The sequence below is a fragment of the Zonotrichia leucophrys genome, chromosome 1, assembly GCF_028769735.1.
Source record: "Zonotrichia leucophrys gambelii isolate GWCS_2022_RI chromosome 1, RI_Zleu_2.0, whole genome shotgun sequence".
NCBI lineage: Eukaryota > Metazoa > Chordata > Aves > Passeriformes > Passerellidae > Zonotrichia > Zonotrichia leucophrys.
Genome location: NC_088169.1, coordinates 26,743,810 through 26,771,413, shown reverse-complemented (window position 1 = coordinate 26,771,413; position 27,604 = coordinate 26,743,810). Strand labels below are relative to the sequence as shown.

The 27,604-nt window shown below is 40.0% G+C and overlaps 2 protein-coding genes across 5 annotated transcripts in view; one reads left to right on the top strand and one right to left on the bottom strand.

The window, feature by feature from the left end:
• Positions 1-15,157, bottom strand: part of CUL4A (cullin 4A) — a 35,152-nt gene extending 19,995 nt beyond the window's left edge. For 2 of the 3 annotated variants that reach the window (XR_010439663.1, XM_064709493.1), the window contains exons 1-8: positions 14,206-14,431; positions 13,590-13,705; positions 10,235-10,338; positions 8,056-8,125; positions 6,216-6,289; positions 4,643-4,805; positions 2,421-2,510; positions 1,909-1,991 (exon numbers count right to left, since the gene is read on the bottom strand). Coding sequence is in view for 2 of the 3 variants with exons in the window: in XM_064709493.1 (XP_064565563.1) it covers positions 1,909-1,991; positions 2,421-2,510; positions 4,643-4,805; positions 6,216-6,289; positions 8,056-8,125; positions 10,235-10,338; positions 13,590-13,705; positions 14,206-14,365 (860 nt within the window). In the remaining variant the exon portion in view is untranslated. Of the gene's footprint in view, positions 1-1,908; positions 1,992-2,420; positions 2,511-4,642; positions 4,806-6,215; positions 6,290-8,055; positions 8,126-10,234; positions 10,339-13,589; positions 13,706-14,205; positions 14,432-14,816 lie in introns of those variants that run through there. The other variant, XM_064709502.1, reaches the window with a different exon arrangement.
• A 150-nt stretch (positions 15,158-15,307) lies between these two features.
• On the top strand, positions 15,308-27,422 carry PCID2 (PCI domain containing 2). Of its 2 annotated transcripts, none has more exons than XM_064709551.1 (14): positions 15,308-15,467; positions 16,931-17,020; positions 17,570-17,643; positions 18,335-18,400; positions 18,945-18,986; positions 19,424-19,478; positions 21,115-21,218; positions 21,858-21,933; positions 22,054-22,195; positions 23,220-23,320; positions 25,327-25,400; positions 25,563-25,688; positions 25,899-26,026; positions 27,012-27,422. In XM_064709551.1, the coding sequence occupies exons 1-14, from the start codon at positions 15,432-15,434 to the stop codon at positions 27,116-27,118; spliced, it is 1,221 nt and encodes a 406-aa protein (XP_064565621.1). In that variant the 5' UTR covers positions 15,308-15,431; the 3' UTR covers positions 27,119-27,422. The 2 variants fall into 2 exon arrangements, with proteins under 2 accessions (XP_064565621.1, XP_064565611.1); XM_064709541.1 differs by having other exon boundaries at positions 15,313-15,467; positions 18,335-18,402; positions 18,947-18,986; positions 25,899-26,022.
• Positions 27,423-27,604: the final 182 nt, after the last annotated feature.

The following is a 27,604-nucleotide window of genomic DNA, read 5'->3' as shown; positions in this document are numbered from 1 at the left end:
GCACTTTAGCACCCGTGGAGACCTTTGTCAAAGCCTGGCACAGACAGAAAAGCTGATGTGAATCCCTATCAGAGACTGCAAATATTTCTGAGATACAAAGACAAATGCCAGGAGGTTCAGAAAATACACTGAGCTGAAAACAGGCAGATTTCAGGAGAGTGTCAGGGCATCACATACATTTCCTCTAGTTGTTCCCTTCAGTGGTCATAAGTGAACACGAAATGCTGTTTAAACAGACCCTTGTTTTTAACACACATGGCCATTTTTCCATATCTCCTGCCATTTCCAACTGCTGCTATCTGCAGCTGCTGGCTGCTTCCAACAGGGTTGTATGAAATACCACCCCCTGCCCTGCAAGACCTATTCTGAGTACAGGAGAAGGGACAATTTATCTGCTTGAGGCCAAGAGGCAAAGCACTACATCCTAGCAAGCAATCAAAATCAGTATTTATCCTGGCTAAGGAAGGAGTCAGAAGGTACCTTCTGTATGACCTCAAAGCCATGTACCTTGGTCACCTACTGACTGACGAGGTGACACACTTAAACTGGTCAGCTGTCCAGAGGAGCATGTACTGCTGGGCTCAAAGACTCCCCCTGTGGGCTGCAACAACACACTTGTGTTGTCCCAGGTGCTGTCTGAAGTATTTGGAATGGTGTTTGTCCTAGAAGTACTGTTTCCATCTCAAGATCAAGCCAGCTGCAACTAAATAGCATCCTTTATCCTACTAAATAGCATCCTTTCTGCTGTTTCCATGCACACACAGAGAAACAATATGATCCCAGGAACACTCAAGTGCTCTAATTTTAACAACTGCTGTTTCTTAATGCAAGGGGAGAAAATTAGCATGAACCCTACTAAAAGTAGGTTTCTAAGCCCTTAAGGGTGAGATTCAATGCAAGCACTTGATGTCTATCGAGACTGAAAATGCAATGGTATCAACCTATTTTTTTAACCTAAACAGTAAATAAATGCATATATTTGCTATAACTTTATAAACAGAAAGTTCCACATATTTCAATATGAGTGATTTCACCAGAAAAAGCTAGTCACCCTGCAATCAGCATTTACAGGAAGATCCAAGTTCAAATATGTGCCATGACACACACCACACATATGTGTATATCTATACATCTATATAAAATGTCTGAAGAAGATAAAATATAATTTTTATTCAGTTATCATTTTCGACACCAAATGACATGCCAATAAATCCTCCTTTTAGAAGACTAAAACCCAATAAATTTAATGTCACATTCTTAACTAAAGAAAAAAGCAACCACTTGCTACAGACAAATTCTATATGGATTTATGTAATGCCAGTTCCTGCAGGAATGTGTTAATTTAACAAAACACAAACTGTTACTTAAAACCCACATGAAAAAGGACAAGCTACCTCACTCAGTGCATTGGCAGCAGTTGATGCACTGTTAAGCTCACACCTTGGACTGTTTAAAAATGATACTCATGACCTCTGCCCTTCTGGATTTTTTCAGATTTTGTTTGGGTTTTTGTTTGTTTGTGGTTTTGCCTTTTTTTTCTAATGAGTCTTTCCTTCCCTCAAGAGATTTGTGGTTAAAGATGTTATCAGTTCATGAATGGCTAAAATCAGTTGCTGTTTTGATAATGGAAATTTGAGCTCTTATACAAATTTTTTAAATGCACTATACAGAATCAGTACTTCTGAACAAATGTCTTCTTTCTTACTGAAAATATACTTTTATTTTAAGGAACTAACTTTTGATAAAACCAAAGTCTTAAAAAAACAAGCTATTTCATAAGCACTCTCAACAAGATACTATCTGTAAGATAATGAAGACATTATCTCAGTGTCTCTACAACCATAGATAATCATACTGATTTATGAAGAATGCTTGACTTACAGTAAAAAAAATAAAATTTGTACTCACTGTGTGCCGTGATCTAAATATGTTACAACTCTGTCTGCTTCTTCTTCCAAACGTTTATTAACATGGTGAAGATATTCTGGGACCTAACAAGACAAGAGAATGATCAGTTCAACTATAGAGGTATGAAAGGCAGCTAATCTTGTTCCATGACAATTAAATTACATTTTTAAAAGAGTACATTAACTGGAAAGGACTATTCCACCAGAATGTTATGTACTACATAATCTGTATTTTTATTAATCAATGTTACTTCATATTAAAGGTACTATAGTTGATAATGTGACTTTAGCTACAAAAATGTCACTGTCTTACTACACAATTGTATCTATCAAATTCCAGTACAACCTGGGGTCTGCCCTGTTGATACAATACCATGGTCCATATCAACATACTGTGTTTTGAATGCCTGTGTGCCAGTAAATTTCACTGGATAATACACCATGGCACTACCAAAGTTCTTATGTAATCCCAGAGTTCTTACATAAAAGCCACCATTGACCACATGCACTTACCTCTCTTTCCTGCATTAATCTTTGGCCTTCTGCAGCATATAAACAATTCGTCTCTTCCAGAAACCTCTGTTCAAATGATTTCTTGTACACCTGGCTCGAGAAACCAGTGTAGTTACACACATTAAGCTCACAGTAACAGCATCATTCTTGTTAGTCAGGTGTAAGAGGGCAAGTAAAATTTTAAGGAAGTACACAGCTGTGAGAAATGTCAATGTAACATTACATTAACAAATTTTCTGTTTGCCCACTGATTTCAGAATGATTGAGTGCAGAACTAGCTTCCCAGAGCAGCAACAATTTGTTTCAGTCATCAGTACTTGAACAGTCTAAATTAACAGGCTTCTGTTTAAGGTACACAGCCCACCACCAGTACCCAACATCACAGCACAGCAATGACATCCAATTCACCCAAGATCTAAACTCCCACTCATATTTCTATAGCAAAAAACTCCTTCCAACTACCACAAACTAGGTAATTGTCATCAGTAAAATATTAATATTCTGAGTAACACATCTTCAGATCTGCTAAGTTTCTCTCAGTGGCCCAGGAAAAATGAATTATATCAAATAAGGTGAACTTCTTCTACAGGGAACAAATGAGGTGTGCAAAAAAGGCACCAATAACAAAAAAAAGGCACCAAACAACATAGACATTAAAAAAAAATCTCTGTATAATGACTAACAGTTTACTGTAGAAAGGAAATAAGCCAGAAAGAACAACTACATAAAGAAAAAGTTATAACAGTCTGAAGAACTATGGATTCATATATAAACAGAGGGACAGTGGAAAGAAAAAGGGAAAATTCCTTGAGTGTGGTGGAAGAATAGAAGAAAATATTTTTCCAAAACACAAAGCTGTAAAATTCATTACATTCTGACCACCTTTTGTCTCTTAAGGACTCCTAGTTGAAGGTTGTCTGCCCAATGCAGGGAAGTTGGAGCTAGATGATTGTTGCAGACATCTCTTTATGAAAAATCCTTTCCTTATGATTTTTTCCTCCTGAGAAGCTGAGAGGCCTCAGAAACAAAATGTAAACAGTAATTATCTGCTGCTGTGGAATGCAACAGGTGCATCTGTGATTGGTCTCATGTGGATAATTTGTAATTAAAGGCCAATCACAGCCCAGCTGGCTCAGACCCTCTGTCCGAGCCACAAACCTTTGTTATCATTCCTTTCTATTCTTAGCCTAGCCTTCTGATGAAACTTTCTTCTATTCTTTTAGTATAGTTTTAATGTAATATATACCATTAAATAATAAATCAAGCCTTTTGAAATACAGAGTCAGATGCTTGTCTCTTCCCTCATCATAAGACCCCTGTGAACACTGTCACAGATGATCTTTAAGGCCCCTTCCAACCCAAACCATTCTATCACTTTCAAAAACCTAATTTTTTTTTTCAATGGCTTCTCTTTCGAACAGACTCATTTTTCTGGGATGAAAGAGGAAGCTACAGATTAAAGTCAAGAGGATTAACATGAAAGGCAGAAAACCAGGTAAGCTGCCTAACCAGAAAGGGCTTTTTTATGTAGCCTGCCTCTTCAAACTCCTTCAAACCTTCAGCCAGTTTTGTAATGCTGTACTGCCACTCTGAAATGGAGCAACCTGAGCAGGTTTTCGGAATGAAGGATAGCTCCAAAGTTTCACTGCAGATCACACAAGGCTGCAACCTTAACTCAAGGACAACCTATGTGGAAGCCAGAAGCACAGCACTTGTCAGTCTCCTTGGTACTTACTATCTCTGCTCATGGAAAGTTCCAGTAAGTTGCAGCTTGACATGATCTGAAAACCTTGGCCTTAATATGGCATCCCATTCTAACATCAGCATTTCTAAGAAGTTGCCAGCAGAATGATGTTTTTGTGCTATAGACCCAAGATCTGGACTCCAAAGTGACACCTTTTTACAGTGACAGAGAGGGTTTTTTCTGTTCCTACATTTATCTGGCATTAGGATGAGACAGTGAGTGATTAAGACAGACAAAATACTGCAAATCTATTAAGATCTGAGGCCATTACCTCTGCTAAGGAAAACAGGCCAAGAGGTGTCTTTTAAAAACAGTACAAGATTGCACATGGGGTAAAGAAGGCAATCATACCAATGTAATAGCCAGATTTTACACACATTTACTAGGTGAACAGGATAATTTTTGTACAAAACACGACTCAGCAATCCACACTGTGTTTCTAAACCAAGCTGTTACTAGTGAATTTGGCTGTACTCACCTGTAGATCTGAGAGCATGCTCAACAAACTCCGCAGCAAGCTCCTGTCCACAGCTTCACCATTTCGCTCTCGCTCGATCAGCAGGAGAATTCCATCAATAGTCTTGGTTTGAACTTGCTTGTCATTAATGATATGGTTTCTAAATAACTCTAGCCCCATATCCCTATGTAAATATTAAAAATTAGTCACACTGTTGATTCTTTTGAAAAAATCATACACATGTTTAAAATATATGGTGTGTATATATATTATTCAGAAAAAATAGATTAATGGTGTGTGTACTCTATTTGATACCATCCTCTAACAAAACTGTAACAAGAATTATCCTAAATATACTAAATCACATGCTACCAGAGGCATACACTTCAGTGGAGAACTGTTACCAGCCTGTCCAACTTTCACATAACAGACTATAAGTTTCTCTGCTCATTAAATAAAAAACAAAACAAAACTGATCATGTACTTTAATATAAAATTCCCTGGATCAGACATTCTATGTGTAATTCATAAGTTTTGTTCAAAGCATGAATTCTTTATATCTTTAGGATCTTACCAGCTCTATCAGATTCTTGTTTCATTCTAAGATCATGAAAAATGGTGCCTCTATGCCATTAAGCAGCCAATTGTTAAATATTGAAATCTGAGCAATCCTAGATAGAACTTATTACCTCTGACTTCTTCACATGCATCAGGATTTCAATAAAAGGAATTTTACCAGTGGGAGAAAAATAAGACAAAGTATGAACAGACCTCATCACCAATGTTTAGTAAAAAGAAGCCTAACACAAAGAGTTGGTGGAAAACTGCTGAAGTTGGGAACAAAAGGTGTCCACTGGACAAGCAAGAGGCTGGAGAAAGATGCCAGGCTCTTCAGACACCATGAGGAACTCACAAGAGCACAGCAGCCAGCCAGGGAGGAAAAAGACATGCTCTTACTTCATTACTTTATCTACCTTTTTTTTTGGTGGGGAGGGTGCTTCAGATAAAGTAGTAACAGTACCAGAAATTTTTGGCAAAGCCTGGGTTTGTTTGCTTGGGAATGATGTAAAATGCCCCTTAGGGGGGATGTTTTAAAGCAGAATGCCCAAAGATGTGACCATGGTGAGCTGAAAGTACAAAAGCATCATCAAGTGACCAGAGCTGGAAAGAATCTGCACCCTGTCACTGTATCTGACTCACTTAAAAAAAACAGAGCAAGAAGCTGAATGTTGAATTTTGTCAAAACCAGGAGCACCTGTAATGCTGGGCCAGTGCTAAGGTGGGAAGCAGCAGTCAAGGGGAGGTTCCTACAGACTCAGCCTCACCAGGCTCTGACAACAACAGCCACACACAAACCTTGACTTGGAAGCCCATGTTCACAGACCTTCCTCTTTTACCCACCCTTGATAGTGAGTATTCCTGGGGAAGGAGGACATGACACACACATATGCTGACACATGCATCTCCATAAACTGACACAAAATTTTAGAGATCTATTATCAAATATAATGTGAAAAATTTATTTTCAATCTTTGCAAATGTAATAGCACATCAACACTCTCAAGATTATAGGAATACTTACATGGATACCTACCATATAGAAGGAAGCACTGAATTCTGAAGCACATATGTACGATCCAAAAATAAGAAAATGCTTCTGATCATGATCTGAAACATATAAAGAAAATATTTTTCTCTTCACCTCCATGTGGTATTTTAAATTATAAAGCAACTTTGAAAAAACTACATCACAGACACACACCTCATTTACTGATGTAGGTATTTTAAACTTTTATGGTGACTTGTACAGACACGGGTATGCAATCTATTGAATTTAATACTATTACTTAGTGGTATTCCCAAGTACATCCAAGACAGTTTTCAAATTCTTAACTATTAACTAAATATCTTTATTAGCTTGTTAGGAGTTTTATACCACTGATATACAAAGGTATATCAGTATACTGACATACTATTCAAACAGTACCTCAAATACAGTCAGTAAACACCCTGAAATAGCATGCTGCTATGCTTCTTGCTTTAAAACAAAAAAACCCAAAACAACAAACAAAGGTTTAAACTAAGACAGTAATAATCTGTGCAACAGATCTTTTCATAGTAAAAGCTAGCTGCCAAATTCATAAGAAAGACAGAGATAAATTAAATCCAACAGTCAAAAGAAGGTATAAAAATGTATTTTTTTTTTTCAATAAAGAAGTGGGAGGAGGAGGTGGTTTTGTAGCTTACTAGACTTTTACATTCAAAATCCATTTTTACCTTTGTTCATAAGAAGGCTGCCCAACTCCCAGTTTAGCATTAGCGTAACTCCGGATGTCAGGAACTCCCCCCAGGCCAGACAGAGATTTCTATTCCCAGCTGTCCACCTACTCCTTTCCTAAAGGATTTCATTGCCCCTGAAGCAATTCTCAGGCTGATATAGCTACTGGCCAAGCATATTAAAGTAAAACAGCAATAAAGGTGGGGTTTTTTTCTTAAACAGCACAAGTGCTAACCCAGCACATGGGCAAGAGAGCCACTTGCTACAGGTTGTTGCTTTAAGGAAAAAAAAAAAAATGCTTAGAAGTAATTAAATCAAACAGTGCTCACAGCAAAAGCCCTTTCATGAAAACACAGGTTCACACTAACTACATTTTCAAGGCAGTATCTTCAACTCTTTCCATCAGACTGCTGAATTCAAAGAGTTTCCCTAACACCTTCCATTTTTAATTCAGATAAAAATCAAATACCTCTGCCCAAACCTCACAGGAAAGGAAAGAACAGTGGATTTGAGGAATGAAAATAGAAATTTAACTATATGGGGCATCAGCAGCCAATGCTAAGTAAGTGACAATGCAATAAAAACTCATTGTAAAATGTTAGTTTGGAATTATAATAATGAGTTCTTAAAGGCACAGTTTTCATAGAGTGTTTTTCAGAGAGGACCTTTTCTGTAACATAAATCATCGTGGAGGTAGAAGACAAAAAAGGCAGATAGAAAGCAAGTTTCAGTTCTTTATCCTTTCTGGTTTTTAGCTCTATAGTCAGGATAATAATCTCTGCTTTGAAAAATAAATTTACAAGTTAACCTAGTTCTTGGAGTTATTTAAAAGCAAAGACTCCCCAAATTACTTAAAATTATGAACAGCAAACAACTTCATCATTCCTTGGTTAGTTTTTCTTTCCACCCAAAGGAAAAATGGTGTCAATATATTTGAGTGATATTCAATCCTTAAATGAACCTATCAAAGTCAGAGTTAACAGAACCTACATTTCAAAAACAGAAGCTCCCTCAGCCAGCAAAAGGGAAAGTGAAAAGCAATGCTAACACTTGAAGGAGGAGAAGCAGTGCAGTCCCAAGCTAAAACTATGACAACCTAATTTTAGCCAGATTTCACACCTCAAGGATAGATACTCTGAACAAACATTCAACTTACCATTTGTCTGCAATGATCTTGCCAGCATTTATTTATCTTCTTTAAAAATAAAAGACTATCCAGAGAATCTGTACAGCATCCATTAAGGAAAACTAGTTTGCCAGTATCTTTAGAGACCATATTCTGGAGATGATCTTTGCCAGCCATTAGGCAAAGCTGCTCCATGGATATTCCAATGCTACTGTGCCTGCCAGGGATAAACCATTAATTGCAGAGCTGCCCAGCACAGTGGCTGGCAGCTCTCCAAAAGGCCTCCCTGTGTTTTCAAGGAATAACACTCCCAGCTCTTCAGTAATACCATCTAGTGGCTGCACTGTGCAACCTTAATATAGATTTAAACAAGAAATCCCACCAGCGTCAGACACACGTTTGTCACCAACTGAGGTGAGAAGGATGGAGAGGTTATTTTGTTTATTTAATGAGTTCACACTGAGCACAACAGGAGTGACCCTAATCTCTTAAAAGCAGTTACAGTTCTAAATAATCCTCAACAAATCCAAATACCACTCTTTTCATATACATCTCCAGGTCACCCTAAGTAATCTACAGAGTCTTCCTCATTATACAACAGATCCAACTGTTATTTACAAATAAAACAGTTCTCATGTATCTCAAAAGTAAATCTAAATGAGGCTTTACCTTCCTCTCCCACACATTATCATCATTTCCAACTCATTCTGGCCAAATCTGATTAATCTTAAGGATCTTATGTCCTTGGGATACAAAGCGGTACACCTGGAAAATATTAAATTTTCAACCCTCCAATCCACCATCACCCTGTCAAGAGGGCAAGGTGAAAGCAAAGTTTGGAAACACTAGTTTTAAAATGTTTTCTTCATAACATCATCTGAAGTCTGAAAAAGCAGGAATGCAAAAAATGGTTGTACAGTACTTTAAAGAAGACTATAAGATTTGGCTCTCAAAGACCAGGTATGTTAAACACTACTGCACTAATGTGCTAGGTAGAAGCCAGATGTCATAAATGGGACTCAAAAAAAACCCACCAAAAAATCAAAAACCAAACCACCAACAATAACCAAAACCACATAGCCTGAAATCATGTTGGTGCTATGTACCATTAAAAACCCAAAATTATTCTGAGTGTAGGCACCTACCTGGGAAATGCAGTGAACCAAGAAATGTAGAGTCACAATTCAAAGCACATTTAAAGCATTCACCTGCAAAGGAGGTTTGTTCTGGGCTCTGGCCCCTTGTTTTTTCTACTTTATCCTATCTTTTCTACTGTATTCTACCATTTTCTGCTAAAAAATCCATAGAGAGCTGGGAAACAATGCCAGGAGCCACAGTGCTGTAATATCTGTTCAATATGTCACTCTCCATCTATCATCTGCTGGCTAAGGCATTTTCCAGGAATTTGGGGACACCAAGGTGGACACAGACTATTCATCTGCTGCTCCAGCAGTGCAAGCCCGTGGCCACTACACAAAAGACACCTTTGATGTAAAGCACCTTCTCAGCATGTAAAGCTTGACTGGATTCAGGAAGCAGGGCTGGCTACAGCCAGGTGTCCACAGAAGATCTACAGCCACTTCTGTGACTCATTCAGCCAGAAGAAGTGTCCAGCAATGTAACTTCAGTAAACCATGGGGAAATTTACCATAAAACTTCATCCTTCCATGCATCCCAAGACAGCCAAATGATCTCTTCAACTTAGAGCTCTCTTCCAAGAACCTCCTAAGGTATACATAAAATACTTGAAGGCGTGTTGAATGCCTCTGTGATACATCACTGTTGACCAGTAGTTATTTTGATCAAACACGAACACTATAATTCAAACACTTTTAATTTTTTTTACTGTTGTTGATAATCACTGTGATTTTTTTAAAGCTATTGCTGCCATAAGCATCACTACTCACCTGCCACAGAAATTCATACCTATTGAGAAATCTCACAGTCCTACTGACATTTTCTAGATTTAATGTAAAATTTGCATCCCTATTAAAGTGATAAATAAATTCTTACTGGGATGCTACACATAATACACAAAAATTATTCACCCAGATGACTAAAGTTGCCTATGACTGATTTAAAAATATATAAGCAAAGAATCTCTTTAACACATTGACAATTTCTGGTGCATTTTTTGCAAAGTCTTGTTTTAAAAAATAATGATTTAAACTAACCATTCTAACCACTTCTGTGCATGATAAAAGGATATTCTCTAAACTGAAGGATTTGTGCCTCCACATGTTCTTCACAGACTTGTCGCAGCTGTTTGTACAGTGTAGCAGAGACTTTGTAGGAACAGAGATTTTCAACAGCCTAAAAACCAAATAAGGATTATGAATGAGACAAAAAACCAACTTAAATTTTTGTGTCTATGTAATTAAGGCTTACAAGGGAAAAAAAATTCAGCGTTACATGTTCAAGCTGTGCACAAAACCAAAACATCAAAACAAAGTTATGTAGAAAAATTAAGACTTCAGGAGTCTTTCCTGATTTTGGTCCCCTTTTATTCTGCTAGATTTTGTGCCACAAACAAGATCCACCATCACAATTTGGGTCATATTTCAGATGTGCTGTTGAACACTATCAGAATTCTGCCTCCTTCAGTACTGCTCAGCAGTAGAACTCCTCCAGAAGGTCCATTTTGTGCATCCTTCAGTATGCACACAAGTGCTTTTGTGGGGCAGGAACACAACCATACCAAATATTTTAATTTCTTTGTAACTTTAAGTTAGATATTTCAAGCAGTCTGTCTAAATGGTGAGTATAGCTCTTTTCTTGTCTTTTTATCAACTAATTTCTTCCCAAGTATTTCCACTGAATCAAACACTCATGCAAAGGTATGTAAACTGAAAGGAAAAATAATTAAGAAAAAATCCCAAACAATAACAAAATCCCCACAATCAACCCCACATTAATTATTACATAAAGACTTGAAATCATTCATTGGGAGCTCACAGGATTTAGTTGAGTATTTATCCTTAGTTAACTAAGGAGGCCAATTCTGCCCAAAACCAAATGTTCTGGTGATCACTACATTAATATCAATTGCTGTTATATCATGAGGCAATATTGCACAGAACACTGCCAAGGATTTAAAGCACTATGTCACTTGGACAACTAAAATGTTTTCCTCTGCTCCAGAGGATTCTAACCTATCTAATCTGTTTTTATTTAAATGCATATAAAAATTTTGATACAACATTAAAGCATGCAAACAAACAAAATTATAACAGTGCCTATGTTTTTCATCTGGTCTTAAGGTAAGTAAAATGATAACTTGCAACAAACAGCATTCAGACAATCACTTTGCAGATAATGTTATAGCCACTCCATCCATCCAAGTCTAAGTCTAGTCAGGACTCTCATACTTTCTTCCTTCATTGCTCTACTGTCTTTTCTTTGCTACTACACTGTCCTGTTCTATGTCCTCCAAAAGGGCAGTGCTGCCCCAATTCAGGTTATTTAGGACCTTGCTGCAAAGGTAATTTTCTTTTTCCATTATTTTTATCACTCACTCCTCATTCAGCAATTCTTTGTACTGCCCCACTTTCTCTATCCCATCAAGTAAGTATAAGCTACTTCTATCAAAATCTGTGCAATCTACCATCAATCCCAGACATCATTTCTATTTTAGTCACAAAAAACTGGCTGCCACCCTCCCATTGCTCACTGACTACACTTCTGCCAAGCACCTCATGCCTGATCCCATGGTGCCTCTAATGCCTGGAAAAGAGTATCCTTCAGGCTTCCCACTCAGCCTCATCATTGTTGTTCTTCAGCTTCTTCTCAGCCACTGTGCCAAATTAAATAAATAAATCAGAAGGTTCAACTGTAGGCTGGTACAGCAGCCCACTGAGTGCACTGAACTCTAGCAGGCCTCTCACTTTCTCCCATAATGTCAGATAAAAACTCAAAAAAAAACCAAACCAAAAAACCACCACAAAGCCCTGATAGTAAGAACTGATGGACCCAGAGATATTTTCCCCTGCAGATGACTCGATGCTCACCAACAGGCAGTTAAAATGATCTGTAAATACAGATCAGGTTTCCAATGGATGCTGAACCTCATCTTTTATTCCTCTGGCAGAACAGTAAATACCTGTCCCTGCACAGGCACACTGAGCACCACCACCCATTGTGCAGAAATCTTCCTGATTTGCTGCCTTAAGGACTATTCAATCAGCCTTGCCCAGTTTTTACAAATAAGCAGGCAAAGAGAAAAAGCAAGAAGTACAGTTCTCCCTTCACAGTTTATCTGAAATCTCTCCTCTTCTGCCAAAACTCAAGCATGTACCCTAGCGATTTCATAGCCATATTACTATAATCTCATTTCTGAGCCTCTGAAAACAAGTTAGGTAACACCCAAAGCATCTGTGGGCTGGTTTTTGTTTTTTATTTTTGTTAGACATGAAAAAGCAGGGTTTTCCAGATGCTGAATTTAAAACAATAAAATGCATTATGTCATGCACACTGTGCAAAACTGCAAGTATTAACATATATATATTACAGTCAAGCTTTCAATTTAAAGGGAATAATTATTTTAAGTCAATATACATTTACACAATCAGCCATTTTAGACCCATATATTACACACCCTAACTAAAGAGATAAGTATAGTCAGTTCTCTCTTGATCTTCTTGAACAGCGACCCAGTACTGACTACTGGCCTTCTCCCCTCTCACAGTCTCCCCTTTGCACCTCAACTAAACATTTTAAAAATTTTAATTCTAAAACATAATAATGTTTGCAGTCCTGGTCTGGCAAGGACATCAATCACCTTGATCTGATCAGATCAAACACCAGCACCCACAGAAAACTCATAATTAACTTACATTATGTAGCACAATTTAGCACATCAGTAATCTTTTATAGCATGAGCACTCTAAAAAGCTGCAACTTCAGCTAAATACCTCAAAGCACATACATCTGAAATAACATAGAACTAAAGCACATATAACTGGAGAAAGTAGAGAAATGGCTCAGGAGTCCATTTCTTTTACCCTCGCCAGCCCTTGCTCCAGTAGTCCAGGTGTTCCAGAAGTGCTTTTTTACCACTTGAACAGAAAAACTAAGATCTTTATTGTTATGAAAATGTAACAGTAATCTGAAATGTGGATAAAGTGACAGTTTGTTGCCTACTCAATCAAGATTCCTTTTTAATTCCCCAAAAGGTATAGAAGTATAATATTATAATGTAATAATATCAAATACTTCAATATTACTATTTACAAGAGACCATAGTATGTACAAAAATCATCACAAAATATATAACTTCATAACCCTGTTAAGAGTAACATCCTGTTTTCAGCATGTTGAGTGGGCAGAGTTTTGAAGATACTATGACTTAGATCTCAGCCCTGCCCTGGAATAGCTTTCTGTGCCTTCCAACAGAAACTGCTTTTTCATAGGCCCAGATCATGGTAGCTCTCCAAGAACTGATAAACAAAAACTGACTAGAGTATCTATCTAGCAAAGCTTTTAAGAAATCAAAATACATTATGCTGAATGCATGCCAAAGCAGTTTACTTGCAAAAAAAACGAAACCAAAACCTGACGTAGCTTACCTGGTAGAGCTCTTCGAGGTTGTATTTAATAGAAATGCTACTCTGTATTGCTCTCACCGCTTCATGAAGTTTCTGCCAGGTGTCCTGAGTGTAATTATCAGGTAATTTGGGTCTTTCTGTGAAGTAAAACACAGGTAGTTTGAAAACGGCCACCCAAGGGGAGCCTGCAGCAGCAATGTCTGTCTCGCTGCTGCTCCATCAGGTTGTGCCAAGCCTCTGTGCTCTTGGCCATGTAACTCTGGCACTCTCAAAGGGGTCACTAATTCCACCCGAGCCTTTGCACGCCGCGCTTCATCCCCCGGCTGCCGTGTTTGACGCCCGTGTTACTTTTAGCGAGGCAACCACCCTGCCTGGCTTTAATCAGCGCTGACACTAAGGTGGCTTCCTGCCCGCTCCCTACGGCCGCTGCCCCCGCGCCGCACGGAGCCCCACGCGTGTCCCCGGGAGCCCTGACACGGGCACGGTGCCCGCGGCGTTATCAGCCCGGCGGCGTTATCAGCCCCGCCGCAGCCGCTCCTCGCCGATAGGGCGGCGGGGCCCGGCCGGGGCCGCAGTAAACAAAGCTCGGGCCGAGCGCACCTGCCAGGACAGAGGGCCCGGCCTGCCCCGTACCCACCTCTGAAGTTCTTGATCACGAGTTTCTTGGAGGAGGCGGTCGCGCCTCCGCCTCCTCCACCCGGGGAGCGGGTGGCGGTCAGCGAGGCGGGCCTGGTGAGCCCGTTCGTGTGTCCCACCAAGGCCGACAAGTGCGACTTCTTCTGCGGCTCGTCCGCCATCTCCGCCCGGGGCGCCGTGTCCGGCCGGGGCAACGCGCTGGGCTGGGCCGGGCCGGGGCCGGCTGGTCCCCGCCTCCGCTCCCCTCCTCCTCCGCCGCCGCCACCACCCAGCCGCCCTCCCCCACTGCCCGCGGGCTGCTGCCAAGTGCCGCCGGGGGAGGCACCGATAGCCGCCCGCCAGTCTCCGCCCGCCCCGGCGGCCGGCTCGGTGCGGCTCCGGCTTCGAGCCCGTTCCCGACTCCGGGCGGCCCGCGGCGCTCGGGCAGCGCCAACCCCGTTCACAAGATGGCTCCCGGGCCGGGGCAGCCTGCCGCCGGCGGCAGCAGCCCCTCGGTGTGCCCCGCTTGCCCTGGCTCTGTTTGCTGGTACCCACCGAAGGGTGGCCGGAACAAAGTGCCCCTTCCCGCCCACAAAAGCCACCAGCCCGAGAGGCCGCCCGCGCCCTGCTCACCGGCACCTGCCAAACCCAACCGAGCCCAGTGAGCACGAACATGGAGCATGTCCTGGTGTCATACATCTCCCTGGCGGCAGCACCTTTAGGAGTCAACCCGCTCGGGAGTTTAATGCTCAATTCAACTTTTTCCACCCAAGTTCACCGCGACGCCTCGCCAGCGCTCCCGGTGGGCAACGGAGCTAGCGAGGAGAGAGGGGAGGCGAGCCTCCATAGTACTCCCGGGGAAGTAATCGGAGTGTCCCGCCACGGGGCTCCTGCTATACGGAGGGCACAGCCCGCCCGCTGTCCAAGCCGAGGGTAAAGGGGCAGCAGGGTGACAGCGACACTACTCAGACCGCACCGCGAGCCCTGAACACACAGCCCGCCCCAGCGCACGAGGTTTACCTCCGACGCGCGCCCTCTGCCCCGCCCACTGCTCACTCCCATTGGCTGTCCGAGTGAAGCCACGCCCCGGGCCCGCGGTGGGCGGGGCAGCGGCCGCTGGGGGCCGTCACGTGACGCTGGGGGCCGTTCCCGCCGCCCTGGGATCCGGAAGCGCGCGGGAGTTCCGGGAGCGCCGGGGCTCGCGCGGTGATACCGGTGTGCGGCCCCCGCCTCAGCTCCGCTCCTTCAATGGCGCACATCACCATTAACCAGTACCTGCAGCAAGTAAGCACGATTTTAAAATTATTTTTTTAATAAATCTCTGGGCCCTGTGTGAGTATGCGGGTTTGCTGTAAATGTGGTGCCTTGGTTAAGGAATAAATCACCGTAGGATGAGTGGGGAGATATATTCATTCAGTGTGCATGAGGCACACACCGTCTGCGTGCCAGGGATGTGCCTGAAAACTGTGGGGGTTTCTGAGGTGATTATGGGTAAGAACGGCCAGGAGGGCTCTGTGTGTGTAATCAGGGCCAGGTGCAGCTCAGGGATTTCAGGGATGCGGGCTCGGAGATGCACAGAAACGCGGACACGAGTGCTGCCATGGATGGATGCATGGCTGGAGGGGCAGGAGCCGCAGGGGTTCCAGCTGCATGTCAGTGACAAACCTTTGTGTCCCCGCTCTGCTGGCTCTTGCTGGACCGTCGTATTCTCGTCGCTGTTACCATCCTACTTCATCTGGCATTAGTTAAGGCACAAAAAGAAAGTAATTGTTTGGGTCTTAATCTCCAAAAATGGAGCGTCTGAGATCTGCCAGGACAGCGGTCTGCTCTGAAAAGTCCACGTTTTGTTAGGTTGACACTCCATTGAACTCCATTCAGGAGGAAAAACTATCTTGCAAACATAAAATTACGTCTTCTTTTTCCTGAAATAAAAGCTAAACGCAAATTTCTGATAGAGTTTAAACAGTTGATTTTTCCTTTTTTTCTTACTATTTTAGTCTATGGGGTTTTTTCCCATTTGGTATGAGTATTCCATACCTCAAAAATATTTATTTTTCATATTGGGAGACAAAAATATGACAAAGCACAAGCAATGGGAAAGAAACTCTTAAGAAGTAATACCTGAAACTACCTCCATAACTGAATACATTTCCACCTTGATGTCACAATAACCCCCCTCACAAGCAGACTGCTTTTACAAGGAATTATCTTTAGCAGGAAGCAGAATTAAACCATTCTTCCACAGAATATAACATTTACAACCTTAGCAGGTTTCAAAAGGATTTGATACAGATAAAATATCAATCCAATATCAGACATTGCCTTTGGAATGATATTTACATGTTAAATCTTCCTGTCTTCATTTTAAAGCATTTCTCAAAGATTGCATCTTTGCATCTGTGTTTGATGCCTATAAGTCCAACTGGAACTTTAAAAAGCTTAACCAAATCTGCTGTTTTACAGTGCTAAACCCATGTACATACATATGCTTGCATCCTACAAATAAGGAAAAAAACTCAATGGTGTTCTCTCTACCTTCTCCCTGAGACCTTTTTGAACAATAGGTGTATTGGAAATACAAAATGATTTATGCAGTTTTAAGTCTTTAAAAACTTGCATTTGATTTGATATTAATATGTATGAGCAGTGGTAACTCGGTGGTGGCTTCTGTAGTTGTTATGTTGGTTAAATATGTTGTGTGCCTGTTGCTGGATTTTATTCTGTAATGTGACTGTTTCCTTTGGTAGGTACAAGAAGCCATTGAGACCAGAGATGGTACATTTTGTGCAGAATTAGTTTCATTTAAACATCCACATGTTGCAAATCCAAGGCTACAGGTGAGGATGTGTTTTTTGTTTTACACTGAGTTTTCCTAGCTCCATGTGTGGGTTCCTTTCCATTGGAGAGAAACTTCAGAAATCTGTTTCACAGGCTGAGGTAGGATCCCCATGCAGGCTTGCTTCCCTTTTCTTTTTACAGGGGTACTATATATAATTTTTGTTTTCTGGTTGGCTCTTTGTGTTTCATTTTGAATTGTTTTATGGACAGATACAGTTTTGAATGTCCTTTCTGACCAGTATTAGTTATTAGCATAGCACCATGGAAGGCACTATGGACAAAAAAGGTAAGGGCTTGGTGTTTGTGTGTTTTGGATGCTTTTATTTAAGGCTGGCTCTGTTCAGGTTCTGGAGACAGAATGCACACTAGCAATTCATTACTCTGGGTAGGATTGTTAATGTAACTTAAAGTTCTGGTAGATGCCTACTAGAGGTCTCTTCAACCCTAGCAAATCTGTGAGAACTGCCATGACAAAATATGCATATGATGTTCTGTTTCTGGTGCATTGGATGTTCCTCTAATGTTTTATTGATTTATTCTACACTTAGCTGCCATCTCCAGAGGAGAAGTGTCAACAAGTTTTGGAATCACCATATGATGAAATGTTTGCAGCCCACTTAAGGTAAAGATGGGCCCAGAATGTAAAGTCAGTTGTGAGGTGTGCAGCAGGGATGGGGAAGGATATCCTTAAGTTTACTTTCTTATTTTAAAGGGCTTACACCTGAAAACTTGGTATTTATTACTCTTATAAATAGTGCTAGAATTGCAGGAAATAAAGACTTTCTTTCTCCTCTCCACATAAAGTTTGCTCTATGTACCTGGCTGTCATCTGTGTATGGCCATTGGCACAGCATTGGTGTCAGTGCTTGCTGTTTCCCCTCTGCCTACTAGCTGCACAAGAATTTGGAGTGAAATAAGTGAGGGAAAGAAATATTTTTAAAAGGGAATTTTAATGATAAAAGTTCTCTTAAGAGAGCTTAGTATCTAAGTAATTCTGCGAGGCTTTTACTAAATAATTTTCTGCACCTAGTCTCTTTCAACAGTCTTGAATTTTTAAAATTTAATCTTGGTGACAGTGTCAATAAGTATTAGCTTATGTAGAACAAATACCTATTCATCTCTAGCATCTGTTTTCTACAATTATCAATCTTAGTGCTCTATTAAAATACTTGTGCCAGTGTTTTAGGAATGCTTCTAGTCATATTCCTTTGTGCCTTAAATAACCTGTGAAACTTCATGCCTGGTAGGACACAAAAATAAGTATTTCATTTATGTATATTTTCTGATGCACTAATGCACCTTTTCTTTGACAGGTGTACTTATGCTGTTGCAAACCATGACTTCATAGAAGCATACAAATGCCAAACAGTTATTGTCCAATATCCTTTTCCATAAATCTTGCATATTGTTTTCAGATTAACTTCTTGTAGACTAAGTTCTCTTTATGGTTTTAAAAAATGTGATAGAATGTGGTCTGCTTCCCAAGTCACTTCAGTTGTTTAGGTTTCTGAGCAAGGAAATCCAGATACATTCTTCTTCCAGCTTTCTATAAGGTTAAGAAAGGATGTTTTACTTGGCTCTAAAATAGAATATTAATTCCTCCCAGAATATAGGAGAGTCTCAAGTCATTATGATACCTTGCAGTTTGTACGTGGCTGGAGGGGAAGATATTGATAAAAAAACTTCTATCTTATCTCTGCCAGTGTCCCTTACTGCTGCTGCCACTCAAAGGAGTTCATGGCTCTGCTCATGTTCCTCCATGGCTGCAACTCAGCTCCTCAGCTTCTTGATGGTGTTTTGATTTCTAGTCTTTCATGAAGTCTTATATGGTACCACTATAAGTCATATATGGTACCACTGAATAGCTGTTTATCAAATCTGTGCTTTATTTCATGGCAGTTTAAATTTTCCTAAATGCAGTACATCTTTCCTGCGAGCATTTCAGGCACATAAAGAAGAAAATTGGTGAGTACATGGTAGAAAGCTACTAAAAAATAGCCTCATCTTTTCCTAGTATAACACCATTGGAGTCAAACTAAAATTATACCTCTAGTTTTATTTATCCCCAGTGATGCTAAAGTTAAGCCTAATTGGCTTTGTTGCCTGGTTGAGTTTTCATGTTCAAAGTGTGGAATCTAAACATCTGAGCTTGATTACATAGAACGGTCCATATGTAAATACATGAATGATTTGTTCAAAGAGAAGTGGAATTTTATTAAAGCCACAGTAAAAAAGACTTCAGACATAATTTTTGTAGTGTAGGGTTTCTGAAATGCTGAGATCTTGAAGAACTGTCCTTTTCTAATTGTATGACCAACTAACAAAAAAAATTTGCTTATTTCTCATGTTTTACTTATTGCTTGATTTGCACCTACTAAGTGTACTATGATTTTCTTTTCCAGGGCCTTACCTATTATGTATTCTGTAGCCCTTGATCTTCGAATTTTTGCTAATAATGTAAGTAGATCTGATTAACATCCTCATTACTTTTATCTGTTTGGTATTTCCACTATAGAAATATTTTTACAGAGTTTGTTACACAGTCTAATTTTGCTCAGTTTGCTTTAACTCATTGTTTAGGATTTTGTGGACATGCTAAATTCATCCAGTCCTATTGAAAAGTGAGGTTGTTCAATCTGTCCACCTCCTATTTGCAGATGGAACTAGAGGAGTTCTGAGGACCTGAATGCAACTCCCAGCAGTTGCTTAGAACTTATGAAGGGATAAATATTTTCTTTATTGAGTGGCATATGGTGTAAGTCACTATTGACATAGTGACTTACACCATAGTGTTTTCCCTGGCATTTGGTGGAAATTGGAGGTGTCACAGACAACCAAGCTGATCCAACCATTCACCAGATCTGAAAAGGGAACTTTCTGCTCCCCTTTTCCAGATGTGTGCACCACTTCTGGTGCTCTTTGGAGCCCTTGGTGAGCTCATACAGCTGCTGACATGTTAATAATCCCCAAATTTACATAATTTTTCTCAGACTGGTGAATTTAAGTAGCTTGTGTAGGGATCTATTGAGAACTTCTAGGCCATGGTAAGTGGCAGAGCTGTGATTTTGTTCACCTGAAGCATTGAAGCTAGGGTTCAAGTGAGGTTAGGCTTTGACAATATCCAGTATTTTCCCCTCATCACTCTCTCGTACCCACTTACCCACAAAACCACATGTGGAATGCTTGCACAGGGAGTATTTTCTGTGTTTGTGACTGCTCTTCAACAAGTCTCAGTTCTCAGTTTGAATGAGGGCAATCCATATCTCTGAGATGCATGAGAAAGGGTAGTGTTGAATCAGTCATGCTGGAGGTGTTTAAACTCTTATCTTCTAGCCTTAGTGTATTCAGAGGATCTGGTTTCAGAGAACACTTCTGCAGCAGGATGCATTTCCATTTCTTTTATTTATGTTTCAGCTAGTGAGAATGCAAACACTATAATAAAACCTTTTAGAAAGCACATAATAAATATCTAATTGCTGTATTTTTTCTGTTGAAGTTCTCCATTAGTCAGTGTGTGGTTCTTTCCCATATGTTGACAACTGAATTTTTTTTTTCCTCTTTCTGCTGTAACATATGTTTTATCTTTCTTCTGGATGTCTCAAGTCCCAGCAGTGTGTGTCACTACTGGAAACTGTTGAATATGGTTTAGAAATAGCATCTAGTCTTTGTGGCTGTGGAGAGAAACTGAATTATAAATTCTAAGACTCAATTCTAAAACTTCATAATTTCTAAAACTCCATAATTTTTTCCAGGCTCTTGGTCTTTGTACACTTGAGTTGAAGTGTTAATGCTCCAATTCAGGTGTTAAACCTGAATTTAGGTTTCTGAGAGCTGCATTAAGCTGAGTGTTACTAAAGGTAATAGTGATCAGTGCTATTTTCCAAGGACTGTCCTTCTCTACATTGGGCTTGGTACATGTCCAGGAGCCTCTCTGAGTGTTTTCTTTTGTTCCTCGAGCTTGACTGCCTTCTAGATGTGGGAGATAACAGCCATGACAGATCTCTTGCTATAATACTTTATAAAATGCTAAATCAAAATTAAACTTTGCAGCCCAGTGAGCCACGATGTAGAATTGCATATTGTTTCTTGCTAGGCAGATCAACAGCTTGTGAAGAAAGGGAAAAGCAAAGTGGGTGACATGTTGGAAAAGGCAGCAGAGCTGCTGATGGGCTGCTTTCGAGTCTGTGCCAGCGACACGTAAGTGAAGGTCCCCCTGCTGCACTTGCACTAGAAAATTGCTAAAAACTTAATGAACTTTGCTTTAGATTTTCCCATACTTGGACCATATACAGGTGTTAGAATGAACACTTCTGAGGCTTGTCTCTTCTCATTTATTGTCTTAATCTCTTGACTATTAACTGCAGAGGGAGAACCCTCACTTTAGGTTCAGCATTCCTAGCAGGGGTTGTTGGGAGGGACTGATTATGGCCCTGTTTCTCAGGAAAGGTGATTAATGCTTTAGTTGTGAAGTTTGCTCCATTAGAATTAATTAGATGGAAAAGAGGTGGCTCTGGTTTCCAGTGTTAGCAATTTTAACACTTCTGAAGTGGAAAAAAATGCTTTTTTTGGGGTCTTTCTTTCATCTCAGGTATTATAAGCCACTGCTGTGCTTGTGTATGTTATCTGCAGACTGGAGTGAGGACCCTGATGCAGATGAATAATATTCTGCATGACATCTTTTCATTATGTTGAGAAAATATATAGCAGAGCTACACCAATGTTTACCCTAAAAATGCTATGGAGTGAATATCTATGGCATGAATTTACTGTGAGGACAAAGTCATTCTTTTCTTACAATGTTCAGTACTAGCAGATTTTTCTTTTTCCTTGTGACAGTCGAGCAGGCATCGAAGACTCCAAGAAGTGGGGCATGTTGTTTCTTGTGAATCAGCTGTTTAAAATTTATTTTAAGGTAGGCTTCAAGTCTGGTAAGCTGTGTTTTGTATTTCATATTCTAAGTTAAACCCACCCTGTTTTTATATTATACCATCTATCTGCATGCTGATTAAAATGCTATTTTGTTTTTCAACAGATCAACAAGCTCCATCTCTGTAAGCCCTTAATTAGAGCAATAGACAGCTCAAATCTGAAGGATGAGTACAGCATGGCACAGAGAGTTACCTACAAATACTACGTGGGACGCAAGGCCATGTTTGACAGTGACTTTAAGCAAGGTACTGTGTGCCACTTTAAAGTCTTACTGCTTGGCATGAAATCTTGCTGGATTTGTGTGTGTGAGACTCAGAATTGCACTGATCAAAGGAAAAGTTATGCTGAAAGGTCCAAGCCCACAGGCTGACTCAGAACAGAGATGAGGTTTCATGACCCTTCTAATTGTAGTGTATGCCCAGCTTTAAAATATTTGTGTCACTGAAGCTCCCTACAGTCTTATGCATTGTGTGTGTGCATTACAAAATGTGTGAGTATCCAAAAGAATAGGTTTGTAAAGGTTTTGCAAGGGAGCCTTCAAATCTCCAAGTTGCTGTGTGCTACATAGGAAATCTTCAGCAAACTGTAGTGTAGCAAACTCTAGTTTCTCGATCCATTGATTTTGGAAGATGTACAAACTGCATTTCCTAAATTTCTAATAGATTTTGCTTACAGAAATGCTTCTAGAGCTAAGGGGTACAGCTTCCTCACTAACTGCAGCCCTTGACCAACATCTGTTCTGGAGCTGGCTCTGTTACTCCAAACTGTGTTCTGCCTTTCAGCCTTATTATTTCTCTCTATCGGTGGAAGCTGCAGAGAGATTTTCATGCTGCTATGCTTTGTGGTCTCACTGGCACATTTCTGCAGCTCAGGAGATGTAGGCATTGCATTCAGCTTTCATCTCTTGAAGAGCCTAATCTCAATTTAGGAAGTAGAGTGTATTACCAGCACTTCCTGAGATTCTCTGCTTCTGTAATAGGAGCACAATAATATTACTGAAATTAGCTGAAAAATCCAATATTACTTGTAACTGTAATGTCTGACATGAAGATCTTGACAAGTTTTCTTTGACTTTCTGAAAGAGAACTTACCTTTCTAGTAATACTTTGTATTTTGTGTGAATCTCCAACTTGATGTACTTTGAGTGACGTGATTCTTTTGTAAACATTTTCAAATATTATGCGGTCAAGAGAGATGGACATTGAGCACAGAATTTGGGTTACAGATTAATCCATTTTTGTGGCTGATATGTGTTCCTTGTGCCTGCAGCTGAGGAGTATCTGTCATTTGCCTTTGAGCACTGTCACCGATCTAGCCAGAAGAACAAAAGAATGATTTTGATCTACCTGCTGCCAGTAAAAATGTTGTTGGTGAGTAGATGCTACTTTCCTGAATAAGGGGAAGGGGTACACATGCAGACTGTAGAACTGATGCTCAGTATTTTCTTGGTTTTCCCTTAGTGGAATTCAGAGGCTATTTTATCCCTATAAGAGCCAGAAAATGCACACCTTGTTATGTGAGGGCAAAAAGTGTTGAGTTGTCATTTACAGCAACATGGGAAAGGAGATAGGAGGGGAAATAACACAGCCAAACAAAAAAATACCCACCCACAAGCAAAACCAACCTGGCCCTCCTTTCCCCCTGTCTTTCTCCCACCCTTCCTAAGGTTGCAACCTGATCTTACTACTTTAATGAAGGTATATTTGAATTCTTTGGAGAGGCTCTCAACAGTGTGACTTCTGTCTTGTAGCAGAGTGCTTCTCTGCTGATCAACGCACACAAAGGCCAGGGAAGGTGTGGATTCAATAGAATAAAATTTTCTGCCTCTTTCACTTCGTGGAAAAAAGGAGGGTGTGCAAACAGATGTCTGAGGACTGTTGAGAAGGGTTTGCCACAACTACAGCCTGTCTTTGGCTTTTTTATTTGTACCTCCTACATTTTCCCATTCAAGGCATGTCAGAAGGATCATGTGGCAGAGCATTTTGGTTCTGAAAAATCAGTGAAGACTTGTTACTATTTGATTATTTCATATTTCTATTAAAAGAATTAAGCACCTCTGTTTCTTGTTCCTGTTTTTTACCATGTGCTGTGCTAACATTTGTGTATTCCTGAATTAGTGGATTATGCTGAGTATTAATTCATTGTGACTGAGGGGACAGGAACTAGATTTTAGAGTTTTCTGTTCTGGCCCTGTTCCCAAAGCTACCCATGTAGAATGTTATCACCTGCCTTTATTGAGTTGCCATTTTCCACCTTCCCCCTGGCCTGTTTATGACTTCCCTGCTTTTTCCTTTCAGTGCTCCCTTTCCACCAATCCCTTGCTGTGTCAAGTGGGTAAAGGGGGAGTATAGTGGGTATGGTAATTAACTTCTGTTTTCCTTATTTATTTGTTGACTTTCTTAGTGGTTGTTTTCAGATCAATCAGTGGTAGGGTTGATAAAGGAATAAAAGTCTTCCTAAAAGCTTTATTAACAGTCTTCCTAAATCTTTGTCCCTGTCCCAACTGGGTGCCTTAGACTGGTTGGTCTGTTAGTGCCTAAAATTACTGTGGCTTTTCTAAAGCAGTTTTAGTGTACAAGAGGCATTAAAGAAACTAGATAAAGGTCATTGTATTTACAGTTGCTTTTTTTAAATCAGAGCCCAAAGATGAACACTAACTTCAAACTACCAAAATAGCTTGTGTGTTGGTTTTTTTGTTCCTAACAGCTCTCAGTAAACCTGCAGCTCAGTTCTGCTCTCAGCTAATCCTTCGTCCAGGAAAGGAGTTAGCAACAGCATAGCATGATGTAACTAAATTTAAAGTCTGACCAAGTCAATGTGCATTCTGATCTTTGCTGTGCAGGGGATAAAAGGCAAAGTTTCTTTTTGATTCTGTAGATGGTTCAGTTAATTTTGTTTCTTTAAATTTATTGGAGGCATAGAGAAGAAAAAAATCTGTTACAGACTGAGATAACAATTGACAAGGCTGAAGCACTGCTTATATTCCTTTGGAAATGCTTGGGATTCCTGCAGTTCTTCTGTTTGTAGATTAAATTATACAACTGTGACATAAAATTTGAATCTGCCAAGGCCTCATGTCACAGGATCTTGATTCTACAAGTTTGATAGTTGCTCCCTAATATTAAGTATCAATTGTCCCTAAATCATGATAAATCAGTAGTTACTGTGATTGTGCTACGAGTTGTTTGAGAGAGATGAAGGAGTTGTCTTGCAAATACTTTTATTCACTTCTTATTCTGTAGCAAAAAAAAAAAAAAGTGGTTAAAAATTCTTTTTTTCTCTTAACAATTTTTTTTAGCTAGATTTTTTTTACTAGATTCTATTTAAAATGTATTTAACTTTACCCTGGAAAACTTGGACACCATTTATTTTTCAGGGCCATATGCCAACAGTTCAGCTCTTAAAAAAGTATGACCTTATGCAGTTTGCTGAAGTAACAAAGTCTGTGAGGTATGATGCTTGCTTTTCTGCTTTGTGTTCAAAAAGTGTTAAGTAAAAAGTGTTTCTTTGGGGTGATTGAGAAAGGCAGGGGAGGCATATTCCTACCAAGTCATACTTTCTTTTCTCACTGGTGTGAGACCCTCTCACTTTTTCATTTCTTTATCCTTGCAGTGAAGGAAATCTTCTCCTTCTGAATGATGCTCTAACAAAGCATGAGACCTTCTTTATTCGATGTGGAATCTTTCTTATCCTTGAGAAGCTGAAAATCATCACATACAGGAATCTCTTCAAGAAAGTGTAAGCATAACAAAAACTACATTTTTGGAAAAGCAGATTTAATATAGTTTCACCTGGGACTGGGGTAGAATTGTATATGCTCCTTAGATCTCTCTGAGAGAGCTGACTTCCTGTTAAGGTGAATTCATTGTAGAAAGACCATTTTTCTAAGAAACAGAATTTTAAAGTGATTATTTTTCAATAACATATTTTTCCTGTTGTTTCTTTCAGATATTTACTACTCAAAACTCATCAGCTGTCTCTAGATGCTTTTCTGATTGCTCTGAAGTTCATGCAAGTAGATGATGTTGATATTGATGAAGTCCAGTGTATTTTAGCTAACCTCATTTATTTGGTGAGTGCTCACCACTTGCTGTCTGGTGCTTCCACACTTCTGACAGTTAAAAATATTACATAGAGAATAACAGTTTATGACAAAAACCTCATCTGTAATCTCAGGTTTTCTTGTGGTTTTTTTTTGAGAGACTTCTGCTCAAAGTGAAATGTTTTCATTTGCCCTGAGGACTTCCTCTAGTTCCTGCCTTTTTTTGCAGGAATCAATTAAAATTGAAGTTGAATTCCACATTATAAATTCAATACTGACATTTCTATATATGCAGAAACATTGATTTAAAAGTACAAACCTTCCAAGTGGCACCAAAAAGATTTGTTCTGCATTTGAAGTAGGAGACTCTTGGTCTTCTCATATTGGAAAAAAGTACAGCTAGATTTCTTTGGTTCTGTTCCACATTTTGTCTTTTACTCTAAATCAATCTCAACTGCTTATGAATGGATAAAAGCTTAAAATCTAAATATTTGTATTAAATCAGAGGTTGTGAAGCATCATTGTAGTGTCAGCAAGAAAGTTAGCCACTACTCTGTTCCTGAAACATTATTTGATGTGGTCTAGGTCACTGGGAGATTTCTTTCACTGTTACAGCACTGTGTCTGAAAAGGAAGTACTATGTCATTGAGTTTATTAGGTATTGAATGCTGATTGGTTAAAATTCTCATTTTAAAGTGAACAAGAGTGACTTTAGAAACACTTTTGTGGAGCTCTGTCTCTTGGAGGCAGTGTAAGCCCCCCATGGGGGCCCTGGCAGGAGGCTCTCAGTCTGACAGCCCCCTTGGTGCACAAACAGGGTGGTGGCTCCAGCCTTGTGCTGCTCTCCAGAGTGACCCAGTTACCTAAACTGGAACCCTCATGGATATTTAGGTGCAGTAGTGCAGTGGTGAGGGAGCATAAACAGCTCTGCTGTGGTTAGCTTGTAGGAGTTTGCTTGGCATGTAGGGATTGTGTTACCAGCTCTAGGTACTAACTCTGCCTTTTTCTCCCTCTGCCAGGGTCACATCAAAGGCTACATCTCCCATCAGCATCAGAAGCTTGTGGTCAGCAAGCAGAACCCATTTCCTCCACTGTCAACTGTGTGTTGTTGAGTGTTGCATCTTAGCCCTGCAAGTGCTCTTCAGGTACTCAGCTTGCCCAGTGGGGCTGCTCCCAGTGACCCCAGGAGCACTGGCAATGGCCTGGTGCATGTCCGGGACTGAAATACCAGGAACTGGTTGTGGCTCCTTTCCCAGAATGGCCAAGGCTGCCAGGGTTACAAAGTGCATTGAAATGAAATGTTGACTTTGAAATGGTTGTTTCCACAGGCTTTCTAGATCATTCAAAGTATCTCATGAAGAAATAAAGCAAAGCATTCCTAATTCCTTCCCAACTACTTAAAAGCTTTTATAAAGTACTTCATGTTACTATTTCTGTGTTTATCATTCATAGAGAAGTATCAACCTTTGTTACTTGTGTTAATCCGTTCTTCAGAGTGGAAGTAGTGTTTTCTTACATGGTTTCCATTTTTTTTAAGTCTCAATAATTTTGCTGGTATTAAATACTCTCTTCAAACTGTCTCTAAAAAATAGAGAAGTGTTTGACACCAAAA

Bases quoted from the DNA above. Each gene is read 5' to 3' on its own strand.
- PCID2 (XM_064709551.1), top strand. From the start codon at position 15,432: ATGGCGCACATCACCATTAACCAGTACCTGCAGCAA. The intron at 17,021-17,569 runs GTGAGGATGTGT...TTCTACACTTAG, and splicing joins TTGCAAATCCAAGGCTACAG to CTGCCATCTCCAGAGGAGAA. The intron at 22,196-23,219 runs GTACTGTGTGCC...TTGTGCCTGCAG, and splicing joins TGACAGTGACTTTAAGCAAG to CTGAGGAGTATCTGTCATTT.